Raw genomic sequence first — 25,294 nt, forward strand, 5'->3', positions numbered from 1 at the left:
CATCAACCAATCAATTGACATGGTTAAAAATTAAAATTAACATAACATATTTTTAATGCATATTTTCTGTCACCCCCAAAACAGTGAAAAAAGCTCAAAGTGTGTGGTCTAAGAGAAGGGAAACAGATTTCCACCATAGCAAAAGTGAAAATGTAAATGGCTTAAACAGATGAAACTAAAAGAAGGCTTTGGCAGATTCTTTATCAGTGAAACAGAAAGAATCTGAAGTATACAAATAATCTATTACATCACTAGTGCACAAAAGCAACCCAAGAATCACAGAACGAAGCAGTAATTTAACAGCAGTCTGAAGCAGAACTATAGAAAGCTAATTAACTTTGTATTCAAACAAATTAAACATATCCCTTTAATACACTAGTCCAGGTTATTTGGTATATTAACTTCTGTGCTCTATATTTCAGAGTACCTGTGCTGCTTGGAAAATAAGCAAGTGGCAGACACTGAGACGACACACCCAAAGACAAACTTCTAATCCATCACAACATAACCCTGACAAGCTATCCAAGCATGCCAATGACTGTGAATGAATTAGCCTTCTGCAAACTGAAGTGAAAGACTCAGCACAGTGAAATAAAAGTATTTGCTCCTTTCTTGACTTCTTTGTTGGTTTTTTTTTGCATGTTTGTCACAAGTTTCAGATTGTTGAACAAATTTTGATATTAGACAGCCCTCGTACAAAAAACAAAACACCGTTTTAGATGATGATTTTACTGAAAAAGTTATCCAAACCTACCGGGCCCTATGTGGAAAAATGAATACCGTATTTTCCGCACTATAAGGCGCACTTAACATCCTTTAATTTTCTCAAAAATCGGCAGTGCGTCTTATAATCTGGTGCGCCTTATCTATGAATTCTGGCTGTGTTTACTGACTGTAGCAATGGGAATTGCATTTACCTGTGTGTTCCACCCGGAGTCTCTGCTTCTCACCTTCCGGTGTTACACTCTCAAGACTCCGGGCGGAACACACAGGTAAATGCAATTCCCATTGCTACACTGACCTCGAGCGGATTTTATGTGGTACACGGCGCTCAAAAATCTGTCAAAAAATGTTTTAGTAGGACTTTGCTAAGCTACGAAGCTGCACCGCTTGATGAATTGTCTGAGCGTTATGGCTACCGTAGTCAGGAGCCTTGCGGCTCATAGTAATCTGGGTCCAAAACTCCGTCCATGTCAGGTCCCAAACAAACACTGTGTAAATTCTTTCATCTTTAATAAAATGATCAGTGTTGCTGCTTTACCAGGTGTATCAATTAAGTTAAACATCCAGGCATCCATGAAAACAGAATTTATTAAATTAAACGGAGTTAGAAGTTAGCAGGAAGTTAGTAGATAGTTAGCTCGTTGGTTTTGCTAGTTACCTTAACATGGTATATCATGTTCTGACTGAGAGATTTCTGGAAAAAAATAAAACGTACAGCTCTGCTATCACTTCCAACATGAATGTAGAGAGAAAGCTACACAATAGTGATGTTTGTAGGATTACTGAAGTTGGGCTAGATGGTATATAATGCTGTGCTAGTGATCGCTAGCGACACCGCTATGTTAGCATACCAAAGCATAAAACTGAACCTGGAGAATGAACGCTAACCTTTTTCCACTTTTTTTGACAAATGCAATCGTCTGGAAAAGTGCTGTAAACGGACCAAACTTCAGTAGGAGAGAACAACTGAGATAGTCCAGCCACAATATGAGGTTAGTCATTAATGTAAGATAAGATAACCTTTATTAGTCTCACACGTGGGAAATTTGTTACAGCAGAAAGTGGACAGTGCAAAGTTACATAGCAAAAATTAGAAAAACACTGGAATAACATACTGTTGTTCCAGCGTTTATAGAGCAGCTACCAGAGAATTCAACATTAATGAATTAATGGTATGGAAGTGGAGGAAGCAAGCGGAATGAGTTGAGTAAAGTTTGACTTTTCTGACTGATTTGTTTAGTTAAATGCGCTTTATAATGCGGTGCGCCTTATGTATGAACACAGACCCGTTTGTCGACAGTGCGCCTTATGGTCCCATAAATACGGTAGTCCTCTAACAACGGGTTGGGCGCCAGTTTAGCTCAGTCAGATGAGCAGGCGACCATATGCCGCATGGCTGAAAGTGGCCGGCCCAGGTTCAAGTCCGACCTGTTCCCCTTTGCCGCATGTCTTTCCCTCTCTCTTTCCCTCCACTTTCCTGTCGATGTTTGCTGTTTCTATCCAATAAAGCCAGTTAAAAGGCAAAAAATTATATATTTAAAAAAGAAAAAACCCTAATAATTGGTTGTGCAACCCTTAGCAGCAAAAACTGGCAATGGATCCTTCCCACTGTGGAGGAATTTTGGTCCACTATTTTTTAGCAGAGTTGTTTAAATTCAGTCACATTGGAGGGTTTTCTAGCATGAATGACTTATTTAGCAAATCAGATTTAAATCCGGAGTAGTCCGCTCAAAAACTTTGATTTTATTTATGGGTTTGTTTGTTTTCTTGTTTTTATAAAGTCATTCAGAGGTGGGCTTGCGTGTGTGTTTTTGGATCATCGCATAAGCCAAGTGGGATGAATTGATGGCTGGAAACCAGGATTTTCTGGTACAGAGCACTTTTCATGATTCTGAAGCAGTAAAGCAGCCTCAGACAATCACACTACCATGTTTGACTGTTGATGATTTATGACATGCTGCGTGAGTTTTACAGCAGATGTAACAGGACACAAACCTTCAAAAAAGTTCAAATTTTGTCTCATCAGTCCACAGAGTATTTTCCCAAAAGTCTTGAGAATCATCAAGATGCTTTTCGCACATGTGAGACGAGCCTTTGTGTTCTTTTTGGCCAGCAGTGGTTTTCTCCTTGGAACTCTTCTATGGGTGCAATTTTTACCCAGTCTCTTTTTTATTACTGAAACCTGGACACTGATTTTAACTGTGGCAAGTAAGACCTGGAGTTGTTCTGGGTTCTTTAGCAGCTTCCTGCAGGAGTGTTGTTGCCCTCTTGGAGCCTGGATGTGGCTAGTGAAATCAAACGCAGATTTCCAAAAAATGCGGTTAATCTCTGTTACTTTATGATTTAACAAGGGAGGCAAATACTTTTTCAAACAGGTCAACTTTGTGACAAAACTGTATATTGTACATACTTGGATTATCTTTGTCTGGTATAACAATTTGTTTGATCTTCTGAAACATTTAAGTTTGACAAACGAGGAAAAAAAACTCACTAAGAAATAAAAAAGGCAGCAAATATTTTTTCATGGCACTGAAAATAAGGAAATTAAAGATCTAACGGGATTTTTTTTTAAAGATCAGCAGTGATCTAAAGTTATAGTTGGTAGCCTTCAGTGTGAAGTCCAGTTTAACCCCTACGGATCACCAACAATTCAACTGAATTTTATTTACACAGCACCAGTTAACAACAACACAATTCACCTCAAGACATGTTATATTGTAAGGTAAAGAGACCCTCTAATATATTATGAAGATTCTGTGTCTTACCTTTCCTGCTTTAATGCATATTCTAACATTTTTATTCTTCTAACCAGGTCATGCTTCAGGTTTTCCTGGCCCTTCCTCTCCCCCTGCAAGAAGGCTATCCTCGCCTGGAGAAACATACAAACAAAGCATTAATGAGGAGTTCAGTTTACAGTATAATTATTCATTTAAAATGTTTAAAAACCTTTAATTACAGGATGAAACATGTCAGTACGTAATAAAAATCTCTTCTTTAATGGAATTTCAGTGATGATTCATAATCTGACCATAAACCCGCACTGTACTGCAAATTTACCCACATATTAGAATATTTCTTTTGTTTTGCGTGGAAACTCAAAGACAAGAAAGAAAGATGATGATCAATTGGAATTACTAGACTCTGGACTCTTTTTGACCAGTGAAGTCCTCTCACCTGTCAGAAAGCAATGCTTCCTGTCTCACTAACCACACCTGTCTGTCAGTCAGTCCAGCAGCTGCTCTTGAAACCCAACACTAATAGGTCCCAAGAGCCATTTATACACAGTGTTCTCTGCCAGCGTGCCCATATTGACATGGCCTGGTAACAGGAAAACCAAAGGTCCTCCCCCAGATTGAAAGAGACAGCCAGAGTGGGAAGGAGAGAGTGGTCAGGGGTAAACTGGGATGTGAGAAAGAAGATTACATAACAAACCACACTATTTCAGCCTCGCTATGATTGGCCAGCTCTATGACTGACAGCCACAGCTCCACGGCAACCCCCGAGAGATCACTCTGACATACCAGAATATGTGCGTGAGAGTGTGTTAGATGGTATAAGCTGTGAATGCATGCACGCAGCGTTACAAGAACGGCACAGTGTGCTTCTTCTGTTCCTGGTGAACTCTGAAATAGGAGAAGTGTGTCGCTGCCTTCTGCTTAATTTATGCTAGTACATTTATTTCCATTTACATATGTATTTGCCTGTAGGGAACTACCAAAAGGGGTTTTTCAGTCCCGGCAAACTTGTTCCCATGCAGTCCTCTGAAAATCCCAAACTATAATGTTGGAAAAAGCGACAGCAGAGTTCACCCTGACTGGATGAAATGAGGAAAAAGAAACCCTAAAGATCATAAAACACGGTATGAAAAGTGCAGACACTGGTTATGGTGGACACTTTTCATTGTTTTTAACGCTCAGTTTCACTTCAGCTTTTGGCATGTTAAAGAGCATAAGACAGACTGCTTGTATCATCCATTTTCACTCTTCAGGACTACTTGTCAACTAGTGATGGGATTTCTGGCTCTTTTCAGAGAACCGGCTCTTTCGGCTGCCAACCGGCTCTTCAGGTTGTTTTGTTGCTTTAATTAATTTATTATTAACAACAATATAAAATTATGCACAAAAGGAATTACTAATGTAAAAACAAAAAAAACAAACAAAAAAAACCACGTGGTTTAAAAAAAAAACAAAAAAAAACGGTGGCCTAGGGCTGTTCGATATAACGATATATATCGGATGACGATATAAAAACGTCTATCGTTTCATTTTACGCTATCGTTTGTTTCGTGGTGTCGCAAAATAAACTGTTTACAGCAATATTTTTTCACCGTTTTGATGGTCACTGTAGTGGCTATATTCATTTCTTAAAGTTCTCTCTTTCTCTTATATTCAATATAACCACACTACGGACGGACAAGCGCCTGTCTTTATGCGTTGTCGTTAGCAACAACGACGGTAACACCATCGCGTGTCCGCTTGTTTATGTTCCACATAAACCTTTCACAATAAAGCTCAAGATCCTGTTGAGACTTTTCAAAATAAACTGAATCACGTGAAAGAGCAGATTATTTACAGATGAGAAGTAAAAAAGAGCCGCCAGGTGCTAAAAAATAAACCTTAGACTCAAACGTTAGAACAGGCTTTTCCCCGCAGCACGCTGTGTAATAAATACAAAGAAAACGGCGGCCGTTACAACTTATGTCTAAAAATGTATCGTTTCATGTATCTGTTAAAACACTCAACTCCAGCTACATGACGCGCAGCTGGAAACACTTCCCGCAAGTCGAGCTGCCTGAGATTCACAGAATTTACAGAAAATGTTACATTTTTGTGATTTATATCGTTATCGGGACGATAAAATTCTTATATCGGGATATGAGATTTTGGTCATATCGCACAGCCCTGCGATGGCCCCTACAGACAAAGCACGTACAAACTCCAAAAACCACGTACAAATTCCAAAACACATTTCTAGCATTAACTGAACTTCCAAAACAGAGCTACCTAGTTCACTTAAATTACACAATTGAAAGCATATGTGTATTGTTTGTGTATTTATACACAAGCACTCATATATATTCAAATAATTTAAAAAAAAAAAAGTTAATTTACGTGGTCGTTGGTACTTCCTGGCTTGTGTAGCCACTAGGTAACAAAAGCTCAACACTGCTCCTAGCATCCTGGAGCACTTCTGTTGTGTTTTGGACGTGCTTCGGGGTTTGCACGTGTTTTGGAGTTCGTACGTGCTTTGTCTCTAGGGCCCAACGCAAATATACTTTTATTTATTCACTCCACATAAAATGTGGAGTGAATAAATAAATCATATAATACAATAAACAAAAGTTTAAGCCCGTTGAACAGGTTTTTCTTTAAAAAGGCTTATTTTGTTTTTAGACACAAAGGCTCTGACTGCACTTGAAAAAAACAAGTTTAACCATCTTTCACTTCACCTTGGTTCACTTTCTGCTGTGCTACCGCTTCTTTGCTGTCTGTCATTTTGTTTATGGGTCAGAGAGACAAAATTTCAAGCCAAAACACCGCCAAAAGAAAACTCTGCAGCAGTGTTTTGTCTAATTTAAGTGCCTCGAGTCCTGCACTTGATTTATAATTGGGGAGATACAACAACACTGGGCTCGCATTTGAGCTCCACAGACCACATGTTTGGACAGTGAGTGTCAGCACTTGGCATGTGTAAATATAATTGCTCTTATTTTCTTTTTTAAGGCAGACTGTCACAGTGTGTTCACTGCACAGCTTCACATATACACTATATGTTAATTAGGTGGTTTTTCAAAGGAAGGTGGAAATTGTTATCACCATGGCCTCATCCGGGCAGAATGCAAAGAAAACAGCCATCAATTAGTTGCCATATATCTGAGTTTATTTCAGTGTAATTGGTGATAATTTAAAGGAAGACACATGTGGACTGCTAAACTCTGAAAGAGTAAACAAGGTTCGACTGTAAGTCACTAACTTAAGAATAAAGTTTTAAATTTAGAAGAACAAATCAAACTCACCTCAGCTGCCACCGAATGTGGGAGTGAAAAGAGGGAGCTTAAAGTGAGTTCAGTCCTTATATTATGTGTGCCACGTGAGTTCAATTAAGGGACAAACTCCAGAGTCAATCAGTGGTGAGAAAGCAAAAGAGGTAAGTCTGGTGAGGCGAGGGAGAGTGAGAAAAATGGTAAATAGAATAAGAATCTTTACAACACTATACAAGATTGAACCACTCTTTCTTAATCTTTGATTTCAGGTGTTTTTAATCCATTGCCACAGGTGTATAAAAGCCCCTAGTCATGCAGTCTGCTTTTAAAAATATTCAGGAAAGAATGTAATTCTAAAGAGCTTATCAAATTTGCATGCCATCACTACAACAAATCAGTTTGTGAAACATCTAGTAGGGAAGAAATTTCACAATCATCTGTAAGTGGCAACATACAAGCTGCAAACATTTAGAAACTACAGCAACTCAGCCAAGAAGGTGTGACAGCACAGGCACACAGAGCATAAAATTAATCAGAGCTCTGATGACTCACTAACTGCAGAGTTCTAAACTTCCTCTGTCATTAACATCAGCACAAAATCTGTGTGCCCAGAGCTTTATAGCATGGCTTTCCATAGCAGAGCAGCTCCTGTATATAAATATGCATTGTGTAGGTGCCCCTTTTGTCCGTATGGTGTAGCAATGACTGCTGGAAGGTTAAGGTTAAGATAAAAGCGAATCCAGGTTTATGAAATTGAGATGTAATGTTTAAATGTGAAAACACACACACACACACACACACACACACACACACACACCCCCAGTCTGGGTTAGAATCATGTCTACGTAAGCACAATGTATCAATGGACAAATTATTACTGCTATGTTTGCTGCTGCAACCGTAAGCTGATTAGGCAGAAATTTTTAACCACTTTCATAAGCCAAACTGTTCTATTGGATATCTAAAACATTTTTAAAAATTAAAAATCAGAACAACAATGCTGGAAGGAAAGTATATATAAAAACTGACCTGTCTACTAATTTCATATTGTACCATTTTTGTGCAATTACCCTTGCCATATTTGTAAAAGGTACTGGTTTAACTTCTTATACTCATAATTAATGCTATATAGACTTAACCAAATAACAAATTCAATATTTTATCAAATCCAGCAATTGTTCCTTGCTGGAACAGAACTGGATAAGACTTTGATTCTGATTTTTTTTTTCTTTTGTTGAAACGTCCACAGTCATAGTTGTAGGTAGGATTACCCTCACACTGCTTGTATTTTTACAGAGAGACTTCAGACTAATTAGAAAATATCCTGCAGTTTGTCTTTGTTGTTGATCACATTAATCTGAGAAAGGCTGCTCCTCAAGGCCAGTTCACTGGATGTGTACAGGTCACAAAACCCCTTCCAACCAGTGCACCTGGTGTGCATGAATCAAACGCTCCTTAGAGACCAAGGTGAAGTCAGAGTACTGGGGTGATGATGACAAAGGTGTGTGCGTGTGTGTGAAATGAGCTCATTGACCCAGATTTGCCACACTGACAGATAAGACTGGTCTGAACATGGGGGTTGGGGGCATCGGTGCAATTCTTCTGAACAACTGTATGACTGAGAGACACAGATTTGTACTTGTTTCCTTTGTGAGAACACTTACTGACAACCTGTCTTTAAGACTTTTAAGCAGAACCCAAAAAGATCTCAACCTTTTAAAGTTGTGGAGAATGACAAAAACATCCACAGGATCCAGAAATATCCTCACTGAATGTTTTGAGAAACAAGAACAGGTCAAAGACCAGAGGAACTCTTCAATCCTGCCTCTTCTAACATAAATGATAACTTAACTAAAAATTATATTACAGTTTAAAAAAAAAAAAAAAAGTCACAGATCGTTCAATCATGTTTATGACTGACAGGTATTTGGGTCTCAGTCTGTGTGTGTGTGTGTGCGCATGTGTCAGTTATTTCGGGCTTGTCTACTTTTAGTGTCCAGCTGGGATCAGGCTGTCAGAGCAGGTCCCAGTAGGCCAGGCTGCTACAGCCCTGTCCTCTATATCAAAACATGGAGTTACCATTGCCCTGCCCCAACTACTGCTACTCTCTCTCCAGGTAAAGAAGACGACCTTTGACCTGATCGTGATCAAAACTCATGGGTTTAGTAACGTCTTGTGAGCAAAGATCAGATTGAGTTCTACAAAGTCGCAGAACCACAGAACAAAGGCAGCAAACAGCTCACATATTAGGGCTGCCACAAACGATTATTTTGATAGTCAACTAGTCACCGATTATTTTTGCGAATAGTCGACTAATCAGATCATGCATCCATTGGACGTAAAACGTACAGCTTATTGCACCAGCAGCATCTGCTCTTATATAACTATCATTAGCTTACAGCTTGACGTGTTTAAGGTATGTGCTAACTAAAAATAAAGACAAGATGAGAGTTTATTAAATTTTAATGACATTTGCAGATTGTTTCGGTGAAGTTTAATAAACTCCTTGCTATCTAAAATATAACAGGACACCGGAGTATATTCTCGAGCATCTCACACTTCTGATAATCTGTTGTCTGCTTGACGTTTATTAGGCTGTGTAAAAACTATAACTTTAATCTCAGCCAAACCGATTTACTCAGGAATAAATAAAATACTAAAAAAAAAAAAAAGCCAAACAATACCATTTTTAAGTTATCTAGGTGACTTATATTACATGTTTAACCTGAGTAGCGAAAGACAGCGGTGGGCTTGAAAACGATTTGCCGGGAGTCCGGTGTTCTCACCGGCTCTAGTGAGCCTTGAACCCCGGCTTGCTATCGAGCTGGTGAGACGTCTGTTACCCACATAAAACATCGGAGCGCTTTTGAAAATATGTGGTGTCTTGATAAACTGAGCAGATGTTTGAAGTTTACACAGCTACATTCTCGCCTGAAAATATGTTAAATGTTTATTTTGTGACCTAGAAAGAATAATATGAGTAATATTAAAACTAACTAGCTGCTGCCATTGTTGACAACTGAGCAGGGCCGCGCTACGAATTCTGGGACACAGCTTCTTCTCCATGGCAGCTGGCATCCTTGTACATGCAGTGCTGCCATCTTCTGTTTCAGTCAGTTATTACACTACTTATTCCTGCGTCTTTTGGGATCTTACAAAGCTTCAAACGACGCGTCGACTATTAAATTAGTCTTCGACGATTTTAATAGTCGACTAATCGTGGCAGCCCTATCACATATGTCAGTTTGTTTTACACAACAGCGTTCTTTGTAGGCTTATTTGAATTATTAGGAACAGGTTATCTATATAAAGACAAACTCCAAACTTGCTTTGCCACATATCTTCACATTTGGAGGTTCTGGTATGCAGATCCCTGTGGGGCTTGAGCAGAACAGAATGCAAAAAGGGAAGTGCAAAAGGGAAGCTGCGGAAGGACAAAATTATGCTGCATCTGCAGGTAGATCGCAATCTATCAATTCTGTCCAGTTTATGCAGGAAAACAGGACATAAATTGGACTATGGGTTGTCATGATACTAAAATTTCAAGCTCCATACTGACATCCAGGAAAAAATCTCATACTCAATACTACTTTTAAAAGTAAACAAACAAACAAAGACGGTATTTTATGCTGTTGTTTCTGTCTAGGTGCTGGTTAACTTTTTCACTTTCAATCTGGGTTTTAACACTTAACATAACATTTGTTTCATCACACCCAAACATTACAATATTATCCCAATACATTGCTAATAATTTGCGATTTTTAGCTTTTTTTTCACCCCCAAATACACACCAAGTTACAAAAATCAAGAGGCGCTTGACTGGCTGACATGCCACGAGACTGTGTCATCAGTCATCACTGTGTGAAGAAGAAAGAAGAAAAAAAAAAAAAAATCACACAACACTTGCGACACAAGCGACGCAGCGAGCACAAAAACGGCCTTAGCTATTCGTGAGGGCAGCACTGTGGCTGTGTGTCATCTGGAGGAGGCGAAGACAGCACTGTCAGTATCAATATTGCTGCAAATGAGCATATAAGATCATGAGCAATTTTTAGTGTCAATAGTATTTGAGTATCTTTTTCTTTTTGACGACCCTAGATCACATCACTGAACCTGAGAAGACGTCAGAGACACACTTGCTGAATCCATGTCACCAAAACGCAAGTGATTACCACAAAGAAACAACACCAACAGGTTTTTGTTCTCACACTAACAATGTACACTATGAAGTACATTATGAATTTGAATAAATAACACAGAGAAAACAGGAAGTCCTTCCATTTTAACAGTCACAGCCACTAAACTGAAACATTTGTTTGTTGCCAACAAATCTGAAGCAGAGTGAAGATTAGGCAAATTAGACCAATAATGGATTAAAAAGCCTGTGTGTGGATTGAGACAGGATTTTAGAACACAGTTAGACACTTATGTTACTGTATAGCTTGAATTGAGACTTGTCTAACATCAAACTGGATCAGAGTTCTGACATCCACAAGTGAAACTCTGTCTGCCAGGGAGCATTTTATCTTGATGCACTGATCCAGTATTTGGATCGCGAATGGGTCAAATCCTGACTCAAAAACCTGGATCACATATTGGTGACCTGGGCTGGCCCATTTAACTTAGTTGTCTATATGTAGGCATTTCACACCTGTGATGCTGACATTTACGGCTGCAACGATTCATCGAATAATTCGATTTAAAAGAAACTCTTGGCATAAATTCTTTGCTTTGATGTTTCGTTTTAATGCACATCTCAGTAGGCGCCGATGTGTTAAATGATGTAAATGTGAGGGTTTCATCCACATTTGCTGCTAAAACAGACCTGAAATACAAACGTATTCAGGAGCAGTGTGTGAGTAAGAAGTCTGATGTCATTAAGCCCACAGAGCCCTAGATTTAAACAAAACCACCAATAACAACAGCAGCAGGAGAGAGATGGTGAAATCAGGTAGCATGGAAGAAAATGTGTTTCTAACATCCAAAAACAGCAGCGCTGTTCCTGAAATCACCATTAAAATTTTTACTGGGAAAAAGCTAGTGAGTCTTTTATCAAACCACCTGATGAGAAAACTCTGACGTGAAGAAAAACAAACTTTGTAGCTGCTCCATCGAAACTTCGTTGTTTCACACAGAGAAACATCTGCAATAAGCCCCCAGAAGTTGCATTAATATGCAGATGAACAGTTAACATACAATGTGCTCTGTGAGCTATGTAAACTAACTGGATATCTTGTTTTGACAATCACCAAGCTCAAATGAAAGGACAGAAAACAAAGCACAGAAAAATGTCAAATAAACCAGGACCACAAATTTTAAATATTCTGTCTTTTTTACTTGTCTGTTCAAAAGGGTTGTGCATCCTGTAGTTCATCCTAGGGGTGCAACGATATTCGTATCGATATTGAACTGTTCGATACAGTGCTTTCGGTTCGGTACGCATATGTATCGAACAATACAACATTTGTAATTTATTTTATCAACTTTCCTTCCGACGATGCTGTCTGTGTTGAGCGCTTAGTGAATCTGCGTTCGACTACTCCGCCTAGGCTGCACTGTCGAGCGCAGATCCACTGAGCGCTCAACACAGACAGCATAGTCAGAAGGAAGAGCGCAGGGCAAGCTAGCAAGACACATGGACCTCCCCCACCCTCATTCAGATCTGGCGTTTGGAATTATTTTGGTTTTCATGTGACGTATGACCCTGAAGGTAAGCGAGTCATGGACTAAAGTAAAACAGTATGTTGGATGTGCCATGCAATGCTCAATTACATGGGTGGGAGCTAGTGTGTTAGCGCAGTTAGCTCGTTAACGTGTTGGCTGTCTAGCCCCACACACGGGGCGATCGGCGGTAGCTCGTTAACGGAGATTTGCCGTGTTGTGGCGTTAAGGTCATTTCAACGAGATTAACCTGAAAGCACTAGTGGGAACACAACGAATATGACTGCACATTTACGCCGACATCATCCTAGTGCAAAGACCAAAACAACAAGCATGCTACTAACTTTAGCCGAGTCATTTAGACAGCTGTTAGCACATGATTCTCCTTATGCTGCTGAGAATATAGCCCAGAAGAAGCGGATAGTATAGCTTTTATTTTGGAAAGAGACATTTCTCTGTAATAAACTCTCTTTTCCAAAGATGAGTGATTCCTCAATCAGATACAGGGCTTGCAATATCGCTAGCCCGACGTCCTGGAGCTAGCGATTTTTTTCAGTCGGGCTACCAAAATCTATCTCTTCCCTGCCCGTCGGGCTTTTGTAGGAAGGAAAAATATATGTCAATGCTTTTGCATTCTTTCAGAAATGTAGCTGGGTAATTATGTCATTGGCATCGGTGAGCCACTGTCAATATGTGACATATTGAAATTGCGTTTGAATTTGCGCTTGTTTTTTTGCTTTCACTTTGCAATCGTGCGAACTGTGTATAGAGAGCGACAGCACTGATCTGTGAGTGATGATAATTTGCGCACCAATTCCTCTGACATCGTCTTATTAATCGTTAGCTTACTATGCAAACATGACAAGTGAAATCTCCCACAGCAAGCTTAAACATGTGAGAGGTTGATCGCGCAGAGAATCGCTGAGCTTATGTGAGTGCGTGTGTAAAAGCAGCAGGATATATATATTTTAGTTCTGCTGAGCCAAATAAGACAGGTCAGGGTGAAGAAGTGACAGCCAAAGAAAAGCTTACCACAAAACGGAGAAGTTATGACAAATCAGACTATAAGGCAAAAAGAAAGTGCAGCTTTATGGTTTCATGGACAAAATAATTTCTGTGGCTGCAATATGACGAACTATATAACCAGGGCTGCACATAAGTGGTCCGCAGGTGCGCATTCGCTGTCAAAATAAAAAACACGCACAAGGGTTAGGGTTAAATTTAAAAACTGTACTTTTGAGTTAAAATATAAATTTATAATTTTAATAAATGAAAAATTAAAAAGGCATGAACATTTTTTTGTATCGAAAAAATATCGAATCGTGACACCAAAGTATCGAACCGAACCGAACCGTGAATTTTGTGTATCGTTGCACCCCTAGTTCATCCCTACACGGGCTTGGATGAGAGAATAAGAAAATTAAAAAACAACAACAACAACAACAAAAAATGTGGCTAAAATCTAATCTTCTTACAAGTAACTTCAAAACAACCACATCTAATCATACAAATTCATACGAACAGGGAGAAACTAGGAATGAAATCTCAGCCATTTGGGCTGAGCTCTGATTTTGCTGTGGGAGGCATTCCGTTGGTATGTTTTGGGACCATGCAAGCCTCACTCCAAATCAAGACAAGACATCTTTGAGGATCAAAAATGTCTGAAGATGTTCTGGTGATGTTCACATGTGAGGCTAACACCTTACTGAGACACTTTACCGCTTGTTCCTTTACATTTGTCTCCTGTCTACACCATTTCATTCTTTTCACTGTGAGTTCATAGACTGTGGGTTATACTAACTCACATTCATTCATTGACAGTTTGTATTAATAAACCAGCGTCCAATAATTCCTCACTGGCCCCTTCTCCTGCACGCCAAGTTCACACCTCCACTTATTTGTTCCGCTCAAGCTTTATCAGCAGCTGGTATCCACTCTTATCAGGAGCTCTGACAGTCACGCTTAAGGCATCCAGCATCAGTGACGCTGCAATACAAGTTTGACTCTTTGCCAATGGGACGAGGAGAGCGCTCGGGTACTGATAAACATACCAACTCAACAAATAACAAGAACAGAACAAAGTCCAATTCCGAGCTTGCCTGCAAGAAACAATGACGGTCAGTGGTGATAAATTTGATTGATGGTGGCTTTTAATTAACTGGTCCCAAAGTACAAGGCAATCGGTCAAACCCAGAGGTATTTCACAGATATAGACACAAAAGCGTCCACCATTACATAAACTAAGGTAGCTTTTTTAAAATAACACAGGCTTGGTGACACAGCTGCAACTGGATGGGCGTGATTTGTAGCAGCCTGACTGTGAGAGATCTGCTTTCTGCTGTACTTAGTAATAACTATTTATAACTTTAAAACAAACAAAAAAACCCATCTCTTCAATGAATGGTTTTTACTTTTAAGTATCACATATTATTTGAACTGTTCTACATTTTTAAGGTTAAACATTACTGGGGATGAGGAAAGAATTGATACAGGACAGTAATGTGATATTCTGCATTGCAAGGTTATATTGATATAGGGACAAAATCAGTATTTTATTAAATAAAAGTAAAATATTTTGGGAATACTATGAAGAAGAGGTCACAGTTTTACTTGGACTAACAGCAGTCACTCTCAGTAAGTTTGCAAATGGCTGCTGTTTAGTTTATAAATGTAGACAGATTGCCAACATGTTGCCATGAGTCTGAACGAGTCCTTACCAGTGAACACAGTTCGACTCAACTCAACTCAACTCAACTGGCTGCCAGCTAGTTGTATTCTGGTTACATTCCAAAAGAACAGGAAGGTTATCGAGCGCAAATGTAATATTTAAATATGAATTTCTGTCTGTGTAGACAGCAACAGGTGTGATTTTCAATGATTTATCACAGTTTACTGCTGTATTATCAGAAACAGTAGATGTAATTGCCAACCTGTCCCCATTCAATTCCAGACTGACAGCAGACTGAATCCATCTTATAGCAACAATTATACCAGGTGTTGCTATTGACGTTCTCATTTTGCAGCAAATAAATAAATAAATAAATAAATAAATAACTCAAGTGAGACAACTTTATTTTACTGGATAAAAACAAATACTAACAAAGTTCAACTTTGAGGAAATTATTTGCAGTCAAAAAAGGTCACAAATCATAATATATGTTATGGCAATACTCAGTATATCCCAAACAAAATGTTCAAAATTGCAATATCATCATATCATCACTGAGGTATTGTGATAATATTGTATCGTGGGGTGTCTGGTGATTCCGACCTGTATTAGAGCTTTATATAGAACAATGTATGTAAAAAATCTACTTTCGACTGCTTTCCTGTCACAAAGGCTTGATACAAAGAGTTGCCACAGCGGGTAGCTCCACGTTTGATGTCAGATGTTCTTCCTGACCCAACCCAAAAGAGGATTTATGTTGCCGGCTAAAATCAAACCTGTGCCCTTTCTCTTACCATTACACCATTGGAGACACATACAGAGCAGTATTAAATTACATACATTTTCTATGTATTTAATAATTGTGTGAATTAAAACATTTTCTTAAAGCAGGAACTATACAAGTAGCAGGAAACTTATAAAAGCAAATACTATTGTTCAAATAAATACATAGAATGGTTCTGCCATAACCCTATTTGATGGCCTCATGGTGAATACACTCTAAACAGTGGTCATAAATAGCTTCAAGAAACTATTAGTTAGTCCAAGTCTATGTAACACTAAACTGATCTTACATGGATACCTTTCAAAACAGATAAAAGATTTGATAATAACTCATTTATATGTCAATGAATTAGCCTTGTTTATTACAAAACAAAGACACTATTCTTTTTACAAGGAAACCAAAGGCACTCTACACTGGTGTGGATTTAAATAAATCTACATGGTTTAAAAATGTCTTTGTTTTGTTACTTAATGCCACTGATTATCATATTAGTACATGCCACATTCAATAGGTGATTACATTTTATCATCTTAAGTGCATGGGCAGCCCATTTACTGAGGTGAAAGTACTTCTACCACCTGAGACTGTGAAAAACTAGAAATGCTCTCATTTTATCATGCCTGCTAAAAGCTTTGACCTTTTATCTGATTGTCTTACCCTCCTAACTTACAATTGTAACGCTGATAGTTAAGGCCTGCCTTTTATCTTATGATTTTAAAATTCAAGTGTTTTTATTCTTAAATTTAAATTTAATTTATAAATTAGATTTTTATTTTTATTTTTAGCAAATATGACAGTAAGATATGACTAATATACGGGCTTGAACATTTTGTTTTTTTATTTTGTATCTCATGTTTATAATATTTTGATGTCGCAAATTTTTTATCTTTCAATACTAACTTAGTAAGTTAACTACTGAGTTTATTTCATCATTCATACTGAAAAGAATAACTTTTAAATGGTTACGTAGTTTTCCTCCAATTTCATTTCTTTTCCTTATGTGCTGTGAATCACAGTCGCTCGGGCCCAGCTGTTGACTCAAAAGCAACATTAGCGACTAACACTGCTAACAGCTAGCGTGACAAACCAAAATGACTGAGATTAGATAGCTGACAGTCGGTTGGATTCACTTCTCTATTACCAGCTAGCGCCTGAACTCAGTAGCCACAGTGGGAACGTTTTAGCTTCATATGAACAAATCAGCTAACAGAGGAGAACGACAACAACAGCTTCGGCTACCTGCTAAATTTGTCTGACACCGACTGAAGCTAAGCGCTACCACTAGTCGAGCTAACGGTAACCCAGAGCTGACCCTTTAGCTTAGCCACTTAGCCAGTCGGGTTACAAATATCGAGTTTAGCTGCTTTTGCCTCCCGTTTAAACCAAGGCCATGCCTAACTAATCGATGAAATAATAAATTAAATATTGCAACACTGCCACTACCTCTCTAAAACCAATTGTCTACACACTGTCCATGTTGTTGTTGTTGGGGGTTAGCATGGTTGGAATTCAGTGCTAAGTTGGGAGGGCTAACCTGAAGCTCGGCCCTCTCCACTTCCCAGTGCGCCCTCTCCATCTCGAACCGGGCCCACTCATGCTGGATGTAGTGCAGGATGCCGGGGATTGTGTACTGCTGCTGCGGCCGAGGTAGCTCATCGGGCTGGTGTGGTACCATGACTGCTCCGCCACCACCGCCTCCAATTGGCGGATTAGCACTACTGTTATTCCCCTGCTGCTGCGGTGGCGGAGGCTGTCGTGGGGCACTCGTTCCGACCCCTCCTCCGCCGGGGTGTTCGTCCATAATTTTTTTTTTTTAAGTAGAAGGAAAGTCTCCACAGGCAGCAACGATCCGCGGAGGGATCCCCGCCCCCTAAAGCCCGTGTCTCAGCTCCGTCCCTGTCTCGCTGGCTCCGCCGTGTTGTGTAAAACTGGCTTTCCTCGGAGCGATGTGGTGCGCGCGGCTGATTGGGGACTTGGTGTTTTGTATAGAGCTAACCGGCCGCCATTGCTGTTCTCTCCCCCGACCTCTCTCGGATCCGATGGTCAAGGTGGGAGAACCCAGCCGCAATGCCTGACGGGACACATCCATCCTCCTTTTCCCTTCCTGCTATCCAAATATATTATGGAACCTTCACTGCTAAAAGAAAGGGTAGTAAAATATAACTCTTTAACGGAGCATATATTAAGATGTATAGGGAAATACAGCAGTTTTACCTTTAGCTAGCAGATACATTGTGGTTATTGTCTATTGCTCATTTTAAGTACCACAACCACAACTTCTAAACAGCTGAATCTAAAACCCCGTCCAGGATCGTAACGAGCATTTTTAAACCGTGAGTACAGTACAATAAATTATGTACAAATTATGTATTATGCATCTTTCAAAGAAGAAAAATGCAAACGTTAATGGGATTTTCTTTTGGATTGTTTGCGTGGAATAATTACTCCCTCAAATGTCTTAAAGCTTATATTACGAGCATGTTTTGAAAGTATAAGTAGAAAGTACTTGCGTTCAAATGTAGGGAATAACTGTTACCCTGGAATGCACCTGTCTACGCATGCGTACCAAATGCTATGGCTGTATATTGTTGAATGTCCTCTTTCGCTGGTATTTATTTACCCTTACAGTACTTTACAGTAATCTTACTTTAATCCTGTAAACCGACAGCATTGTGTTTAAAATAACATTAGATTGGGGCAAAAACTCGTTAACAGAAGTTCCCGTTTTAGCCCGTTTGATGGAGTTAATGTAGCAACTGGCACAAGCTAACAGCTGGCGGTAAGTAAAACAAACGTTCAGGTATGGAGTGAGGTATTAGATTGCAATATCTCATACCACGGGGCAATGGTCTGTGCTGATAATATCGACTTTACGATTCCTCTGCAGCCAGCAACCGATCGGATAATGATCAAGTTCGTGCTAATGGTGAACCGACAGGGTCAGACCAGGCTGTCCAGGTATTATCACTCTGTGGAGCTGAGCAGAAGAGCAGCTCTTGAGGCCGATGTAGTACGCTACTGCCTGAGCCGCAAGAAAGATCAGGTGTCTGTCTGCGAGTTCCCAGTCTTGTTTAGATCAAATAAATAACATAACAATATCATGTTTATAACCCCTCTCTGTTTGCAGTGTTCCTTTGTGGAGTACAAAGACTTTAAATTGGTTTACCGCCAGTATGCTGCTCTGTATATCGTGGTGGGCATCACAGACAGTGAGGTGAGTGTGATCGGAGGTATTTTACACCTCTTTCGTCCTTTCAATGGTCAACAGGACGTGTTTCTCCTCTTTACTCTCACAGAATGAGCTGTCCATCTACGAGCTGGTTCATAACTTTGTGGAGGTCTTGGATAAATACTTCAGCCGGGTGGTGAGTTCAGTTTGATCGAGGTTCTTACAGAGATAAATACTGGTAGCCGCCAGTGCTACACCTCAGCATCCTAGTAGATGCATCTGTGGTAGAAATGTGAAAATCCTAAAAAGCCTCAGAACTTGAGGTCAAAGTCACAATGACTAGCTATTTTGTAGATGCACCTTTTGAATTGGTAAATTTTACCTCACTTCATTCTCGAGCTATACTGCTGAGGGGTGAAAACCATTGGATCCATTATCAGTGCAGGTCTAAGGCAGGTCTCAAAACTGGCGTCAAGCCAGCCTCCAGTTTGTTTTCTGTTCCCTGTGTATTCAAAGTATTACGGGAAGAGATGTAGAAACCTGACTTCAAAATATAAGCCAACTTCGAGTGAATTAACAGATATGTTAAGAACATAATAACATATAATTTAGTCTTGTTTACACACTCTAATGTTAGATCCACATGACACAACCCTGTATCCTAGTAGCGCCCTGTCAATATCAAGGCCATCTTATTTTGGATTCCAAAGTAAAAGCCCTGTGAATTTTCATTTTTGAACTACTCTTTCAATAGAGTAGACTAGAATAAAATAAAGCTTTATTATCCCACGGATGAGAAATTTCGGCGTTACAGAGCTCTTGCAGCAAGGGAAAATAAAATGTAAAAGGAAGACACAATGTGGTCCTATAAACATAAGCAACCGAAGTTCGTATATACAGGTATATACAGATAACAGTGTACAGAATGTGTATAGAAAAATTGGAAAATTGTACAGAGATATGTATAAAATGTACAGTAAACAAGCTGGTGAGTAAGATGACCAAAAGAATGTTAAGTTGCATTATAGAGTCTGACAGCTGCTGGTAAGAATGACCTGCGGTAGCGCTCCTTCCTACACTGTGGGCGTAAGTCTACTGCTGAACGAGCTGCTCAGTGCTCGTACAGTCTCATGCAGGGGGTGGGAGGTGTTGTCCATGATGGATGTTAGCTTAGACAACATCCTCTCCTCCCCAACCTGCTCGATGGACTTCAGTGGACAGTCCAGGACAGAGCTGGCACTCCTGACCAGTTTGAGTTTCTCCCTGTCCCTCTCTGCCATTCCGCCACTCCAGCAGACCACAGCATAGAAAATAGCAGACGCCACCACAGTGTCGTAAAATGTCCTTAGGAGTGTCCTGTTCACCCCGAAGGATCTCAGCCGCCGTAGCAGGTGGAGACGACTTAGACCCTTCTTGTAAAGTGCATCTGTGTTTGTGGACCAATCCAGTTTGTTATTGAGGTGAACACCCAGGTATTTGTACTACTCCACCATTTCAATGTCCAAACCCTGGATGTTCACTGGTGTAATAGTGGGTGGCTTCTTGCTGAAGTCAATCACCAGCTCCTTCCTCTTGCTGGCATTGATGCGAAGATGGTTCTGTTCGCACCAGCTGACGAAGTCAGTGATCAGTTCAATTATTTCAGAATGCTCTTAAAAGCAAAACTCATATTTCCAAAGACTAGTTGCACTTTATATCAACAGTATCCAACCCCACAGTGATACCATGTCAATTTCAAGTCAGTCTGAGTTTTGCCTTCCAAAATAAAAGCCATTTCAAATTGCCCATATATGACTTAACTTTCAATGATTTCAAAATGCTCTAAATAGGAAAATTCCTGTTTTCACAGGATAATTTTTCACCTTAAATCGACAGTGTCCAACCCCACAGTAAAACCATGCCAATTTCAAGTTGCTCTGATTTTGCCTTTTAAATTAATGGGCCCTTTGAATTTCCCCATATATGATATACTCTTTCAATTTCTTCAGAATGCTCTTAAAATGAAAATTGCTGTTTCCACAGGATAATTTCATTCTAGATCAACAGTGTACACTCTCACGGGGATACCAAGTCAATTTCAAGTCACCTTAATTTTGCCTTTCAAAGTAATGGCCCGTTGAAATTGCCCATATATGACCCACTCTTTCACTGACTTCAGAACACTCTTAAAAGCAAAGTTGCTGTTTCCACAAGTTAATGTCACTCTATATTGACAGTTGTCATGTTCACAATTTTTGGAAGGAATCTCAGGAGAAAGGTTTGTCTTTTAAAAAAGGATTTACTTTGCTTTTGGCAGTTGAAATTACAAGTTTACACAGCGCTGTGGACATCTATGTGAACCAGCAGCATGTTTCACAAAAAGGATGACCCTCAAGTGTGCTGTACAACATTATATAGTAAGACAAAAACATAGATTAAAGGAGCTATCTTCCTCCCGCACGGACGTGGCAGTCTTGGTGTCATCCTCGTATTTCCGTGACCTCGTCTGGTATCTGCTCCCTCGTCTGTAAGAGACAGAAAAGCAAAACACCTCTCTGCCTAGCCTTGATAATCTAATGGTATTATCCATTGTTCTTCTAGTGATTCAAAGTTGGTTTAGAATATCATGTTCGGCACTCTCTGACCCAGACTTATTCTAATCATAATCTATGTGTGTAAGCATGTTTGCAGTTATCCCTCTGCACCTCTAAGTCATTTCCAACAATATATCAGTCCGGACAGTCACGTCGAACGAAGCTTTTGAAATTCAAAAGACTTAGTGCCAACTTATTATTGGGCACATTTGCAATGTGTGTATGAAAATGATTATAACCGCTTATTTTAGTAATAGAAATCAAACATTTTCAATCCCAACATTCCCTCCTTTCACACGTTTTAATGTGTGAACAAAAAACATGTTTCGTTCAGCCTGCTGTCCCACAGGTTCCCTCCAGAGTGATACTCAGCCTTTCAGCTTTTCCCTCTTAACTGGGATGGTGTCCTGTGGTCGAGTCAGCGCTAAATCAGCTGTCGTCCCCATTCAGTCGGTCAGATACTGGGTCTTCCAGACCGTCAGCCGGCCTCCTCATGGGAACGCATTAAACGAACACAGGCATCTTATCTTCTAAACACGATTCAGTTTCTTTTGATCATTAAAGCTTAAACACAAAATTGCAATATACATTTTGCCTTTCCTACCTCTAAACACCTGGGGGCAATTTATGTCTTGGTTCAGCCATGAAGCCAGCTCACCTGATTCATCACAGAGCCCAACCGACACTGGCAACTGATAGGGTTGCACTGCATGTTCTTCCCTTAGTGTTGCTGTTTTCAATCTGTTAATTGGAGTCCTCAAACATGGGATAGACAACATCCACAACAAGTCAATACAGCTGTGAATGTGGCCAGTTATCAGTCAATTACCAATCAATGACAAAATGATAGCTTTTAGCCACTCATCCAGAGGATCTTCAATCCCAGAAAATTCCTTCTCCTCATTTGATAATGTCTATCCTACTCTGTCAAAAGTTCAATTTTCAATTCAATTCAATTTTATTTATATAGCGCCAAATCACAACAAAAGTCGCCTCAAGGCGCTTCATAGATACAGAGAAAAACCCAAAAATCATATGACCCCCTATGAGCAAGCACTTTGGCGACAGTGGGAAGGAAAAACTCCCTTTTAACAGGAAGAAACCTCCGGCAGAACCAGGCTCAGGGAGGGGCGGGGCCATCTGCTGCGACCGGTTGGGGTGAGAGAAGGAAGACAGGATAAAAGACATGCTGTGGAAGAGAGACAGAGGTTAATAACAGATATGATTCAATGCAGAGAGGTCTGTTAACACATAGTGAGTGAGAAAGGTGACTGGAAAGGAAAAACTCAATGCATCATGGGAATCCCCGGCAGCCTATGTCTATTGCAGCATAACTAAGGGAGGATTCAGGGTCACCTGGTCCAGCCCTAACTATATGCTTTAGCAAAAAGGAAAGTCTTGAAAGTAGAGATAGTGTCTGTCTCCCGAATCCAAACTGGAAGCTGGTTCCACAGAAGAGGGGCCTGAAAACTGAAGGCTCTGCCTCCCATTCTACTTTTAAATACTCTAGGAACAACAAGTAGGCCTGCAGAGCGAGAGCGAAGTGCTCTAATAGGGTGATATGGTACTACAAGGTCATTGCGACCCATCCAGGGTGCAGGGTATGGTAGCTGGAATAGCAACATACCCAAGGATAAGCAGAAGAGAATGACTGATATGATGAAACTGGGATTTTGTTACACTTAATTATTGCAAACACAACTAAAACTATAACTGAAACTAATCAAAACTAAACTGAAACTAAGGATTTTCAAAAAAATAAAAACTAAACTAAACTAGCAAACAATTGGTAAAAACTACTTAAAACTGATATAAAATTGAAAATCTGAAGTCAAAACTAAATAAAAATAAAAACTAATGAAAATTGCAAAACTATTAAAACCCTGACTCCCACACACGATACCATTGTGAGGGTGTATAAATATGGGCGCCAATTGTGGTCATAAATATTTTGTACTTGTAAATTAGGATTCGTATGTGTAAAAATAATTTGTGTGTGCGTAAAAAAGATTTGTGTGTGGACTAATAGGTGTGAAACTCGGCACTCAAGTTACAAGTACGAATTTTGACCCGGTTTTTCTTCCTTTCATCTGATTGGCCAATGTCATGTTAATCACAAATTTAACTATCCAATCAGAGAACAGGTGGGTTTGGCTATTGGAGGGGTGATTTATGGAGCATCCCTGGGATAATAAAACTTTATTCTATTCTACTCTATTTGAAAGAGCAGTTCAAAAATGAAAATTCACAGGGCTTTTACTTTGAAATCCAAAATAAGATGGCCTTGATATTGACAGGGTGCTACTAGGGTACAAGGTTGTGTCATGTGGATCTAACATTAGAGTGTGTAAACAAGACTAAATTATATGTTATTATGTTCTTAACATATCTGTTAATTTACTCGAAGTTGGCTTTTATTTTGAAGTCAGGTTTCCACATCTCTGAATACACAGGGAACAGAAAACAAACACGAGGCTAGCTTGACTGCAAGTCTCGAATTGGAGGCTGGCTTGACACAAGAGTCTTACAAGCATTAAAAGTAATGATTACAGTTTCAAACATATATTGTACACTTTTTGAGATGTCTGTAACAACAAATGAAGACACTGTTGAAATGCATGAAGCTGCAGCTGTTTGAATGTTTCAGTCTAATGTGCATTTCTCCCTACAGAGTGAACTGGATGTATCCTGTAACACAACCACAGCTGCACACACTGCATGTATAAGAGTCATGCTAAAAGCACAGTGTATATTTTACCAAAGCTCAGTAATTTTTAATTGCTTGTTAACTAATTTCAAATAATAATAATAAATAATATTATTATTTAAAAGCTACTTCATATACATTGTATAGTCAGCTGAAGGACAGTGACCATTGACAAGGACAGAGAATGGCAAAAATAAAATAACCTGGAGACACACAATAGATTTAGAGCTGAGGTCAAATATTCATGTAAAAATTACCCATCACTAGTTGTTCAGTAGGAGTCTTTGTCTTTATTTCCTTGTTTCCTTGACCCTTCGCCTTTATCAGATAATGTTCAATCTGGATCGAGTTCATATCATCCTGGATGAGATGATCCAGAACGGACACATTGTGGAAACAAACAAGAGCCGCATCCTCGCACCCCTCACCACTATTGACAAGATGGTGGACAGCTAACAAAAAGAAAGGAAGTCACGGACTGTTCTTCAGGCTGAGGACTGGCCTGCAGCTTACAGTCTGAATTTAGAATCTGCTTAAAGGTACTGATGTTAAAATAATAAAAAGAACTCAGTGCCCACATGTACTCTGGTCAGTATATTAATACACATCTGTACAGTGTATCCAGATGTTCGATCTGCACAGCTGAGAGAAGGAAGCCTCCCTCTGAAGTTGGCCAGTTTGAATTTATTCAGGAAGAAAACCGGTTGTGTGAATTTAGCGGGGAATGAATTACATTTTATTTTTTTATTTTTAATTTGCCTTTCGGGGTATTGGCAGACCACAGGAATTGTTTGTAACAAACCAAAACGTAAAGACATTTGGTGGTATTATGTCTAATATGTAATAAAACAATAAAAAAAATAAATAAATAAAAATTCTATAACTCTAGTTCATTTTTTTAAAATATATCCTTAATACTGAAACATCTGTATGATAAGTTTGCAAAAAATTTTTAGAAAAAGGCTACAAGATAAATATCTAAATCAATTACATCTCTACGCGGTGATTCTCAGCAACTGGACTGCT

The 25,294-nt window shown here is 39.4% G+C and overlaps 2 protein-coding genes across 5 annotated transcripts in view; one reads left to right on the forward strand and one right to left on the reverse strand.

The window, feature by feature from the left end:
- strn3 (striatin, calmodulin binding protein 3) overlaps positions 1–17,887 on the reverse strand; it is a 33,426-nt gene extending 15,539 nt beyond the window's left edge. The window contains exons 1-2 of the mRNA XM_082515708.1: positions 17,354–17,887; positions 3,489–3,592 (exon numbers count right to left, since the gene is read on the reverse strand). Coding sequence (XP_082371834.1) covers positions 3,489–3,592; positions 17,354–17,620 — 371 coding nt within the window. The 5' untranslated portion in view covers positions 17,621–17,887. The remainder of the gene's footprint in view (positions 1–3,488; positions 3,593–17,353) is intronic.
- A 72-nt stretch (positions 17,888–17,959) lies between these two features.
- On the forward strand, positions 17,960–25,156 carry ap4s1 (adaptor related protein complex 4 subunit sigma 1). 4 transcript variants are annotated; one of them, XM_082515711.1, is made up of 6 exons: positions 17,960–18,152; positions 18,707–18,862; positions 18,947–19,033; positions 19,116–19,184; positions 24,233–24,244; positions 24,596–24,847. In XM_082515711.1, the coding sequence occupies exons 2-6, from the start codon at positions 18,725–18,727 to the stop codon at positions 24,722–24,724; spliced, it is 435 nt and encodes a 144-aa protein (XP_082371837.1). In that variant the 5' UTR covers positions 17,960–18,152; positions 18,707–18,724; the 3' UTR covers positions 24,725–24,847. The 4 variants fall into 4 exon arrangements, 3 of the variants coding, with proteins under 3 accessions (XP_082371837.1, XP_082371836.1, XP_082371835.1); XM_082515710.1 differs by lacking the exon at positions 17,960–18,152 and adding an exon at positions 18,181–18,598; XR_014273067.1 differs by lacking the exon at positions 17,960–18,152 and adding an exon at positions 24,885–25,156 and having other exon boundaries at positions 18,686–18,862; positions 24,596–24,807.
- The last annotated feature ends 138 nt before the right edge of the window (positions 25,157–25,294 follow it).

This window comes from Aulonocara stuartgranti (assembly GCF_965226115.1).
Source record: "Aulonocara stuartgranti genome assembly, chromosome: 19".
NCBI lineage: Eukaryota > Metazoa > Chordata > Actinopteri > Cichliformes > Cichlidae > Aulonocara > Aulonocara stuartgranti.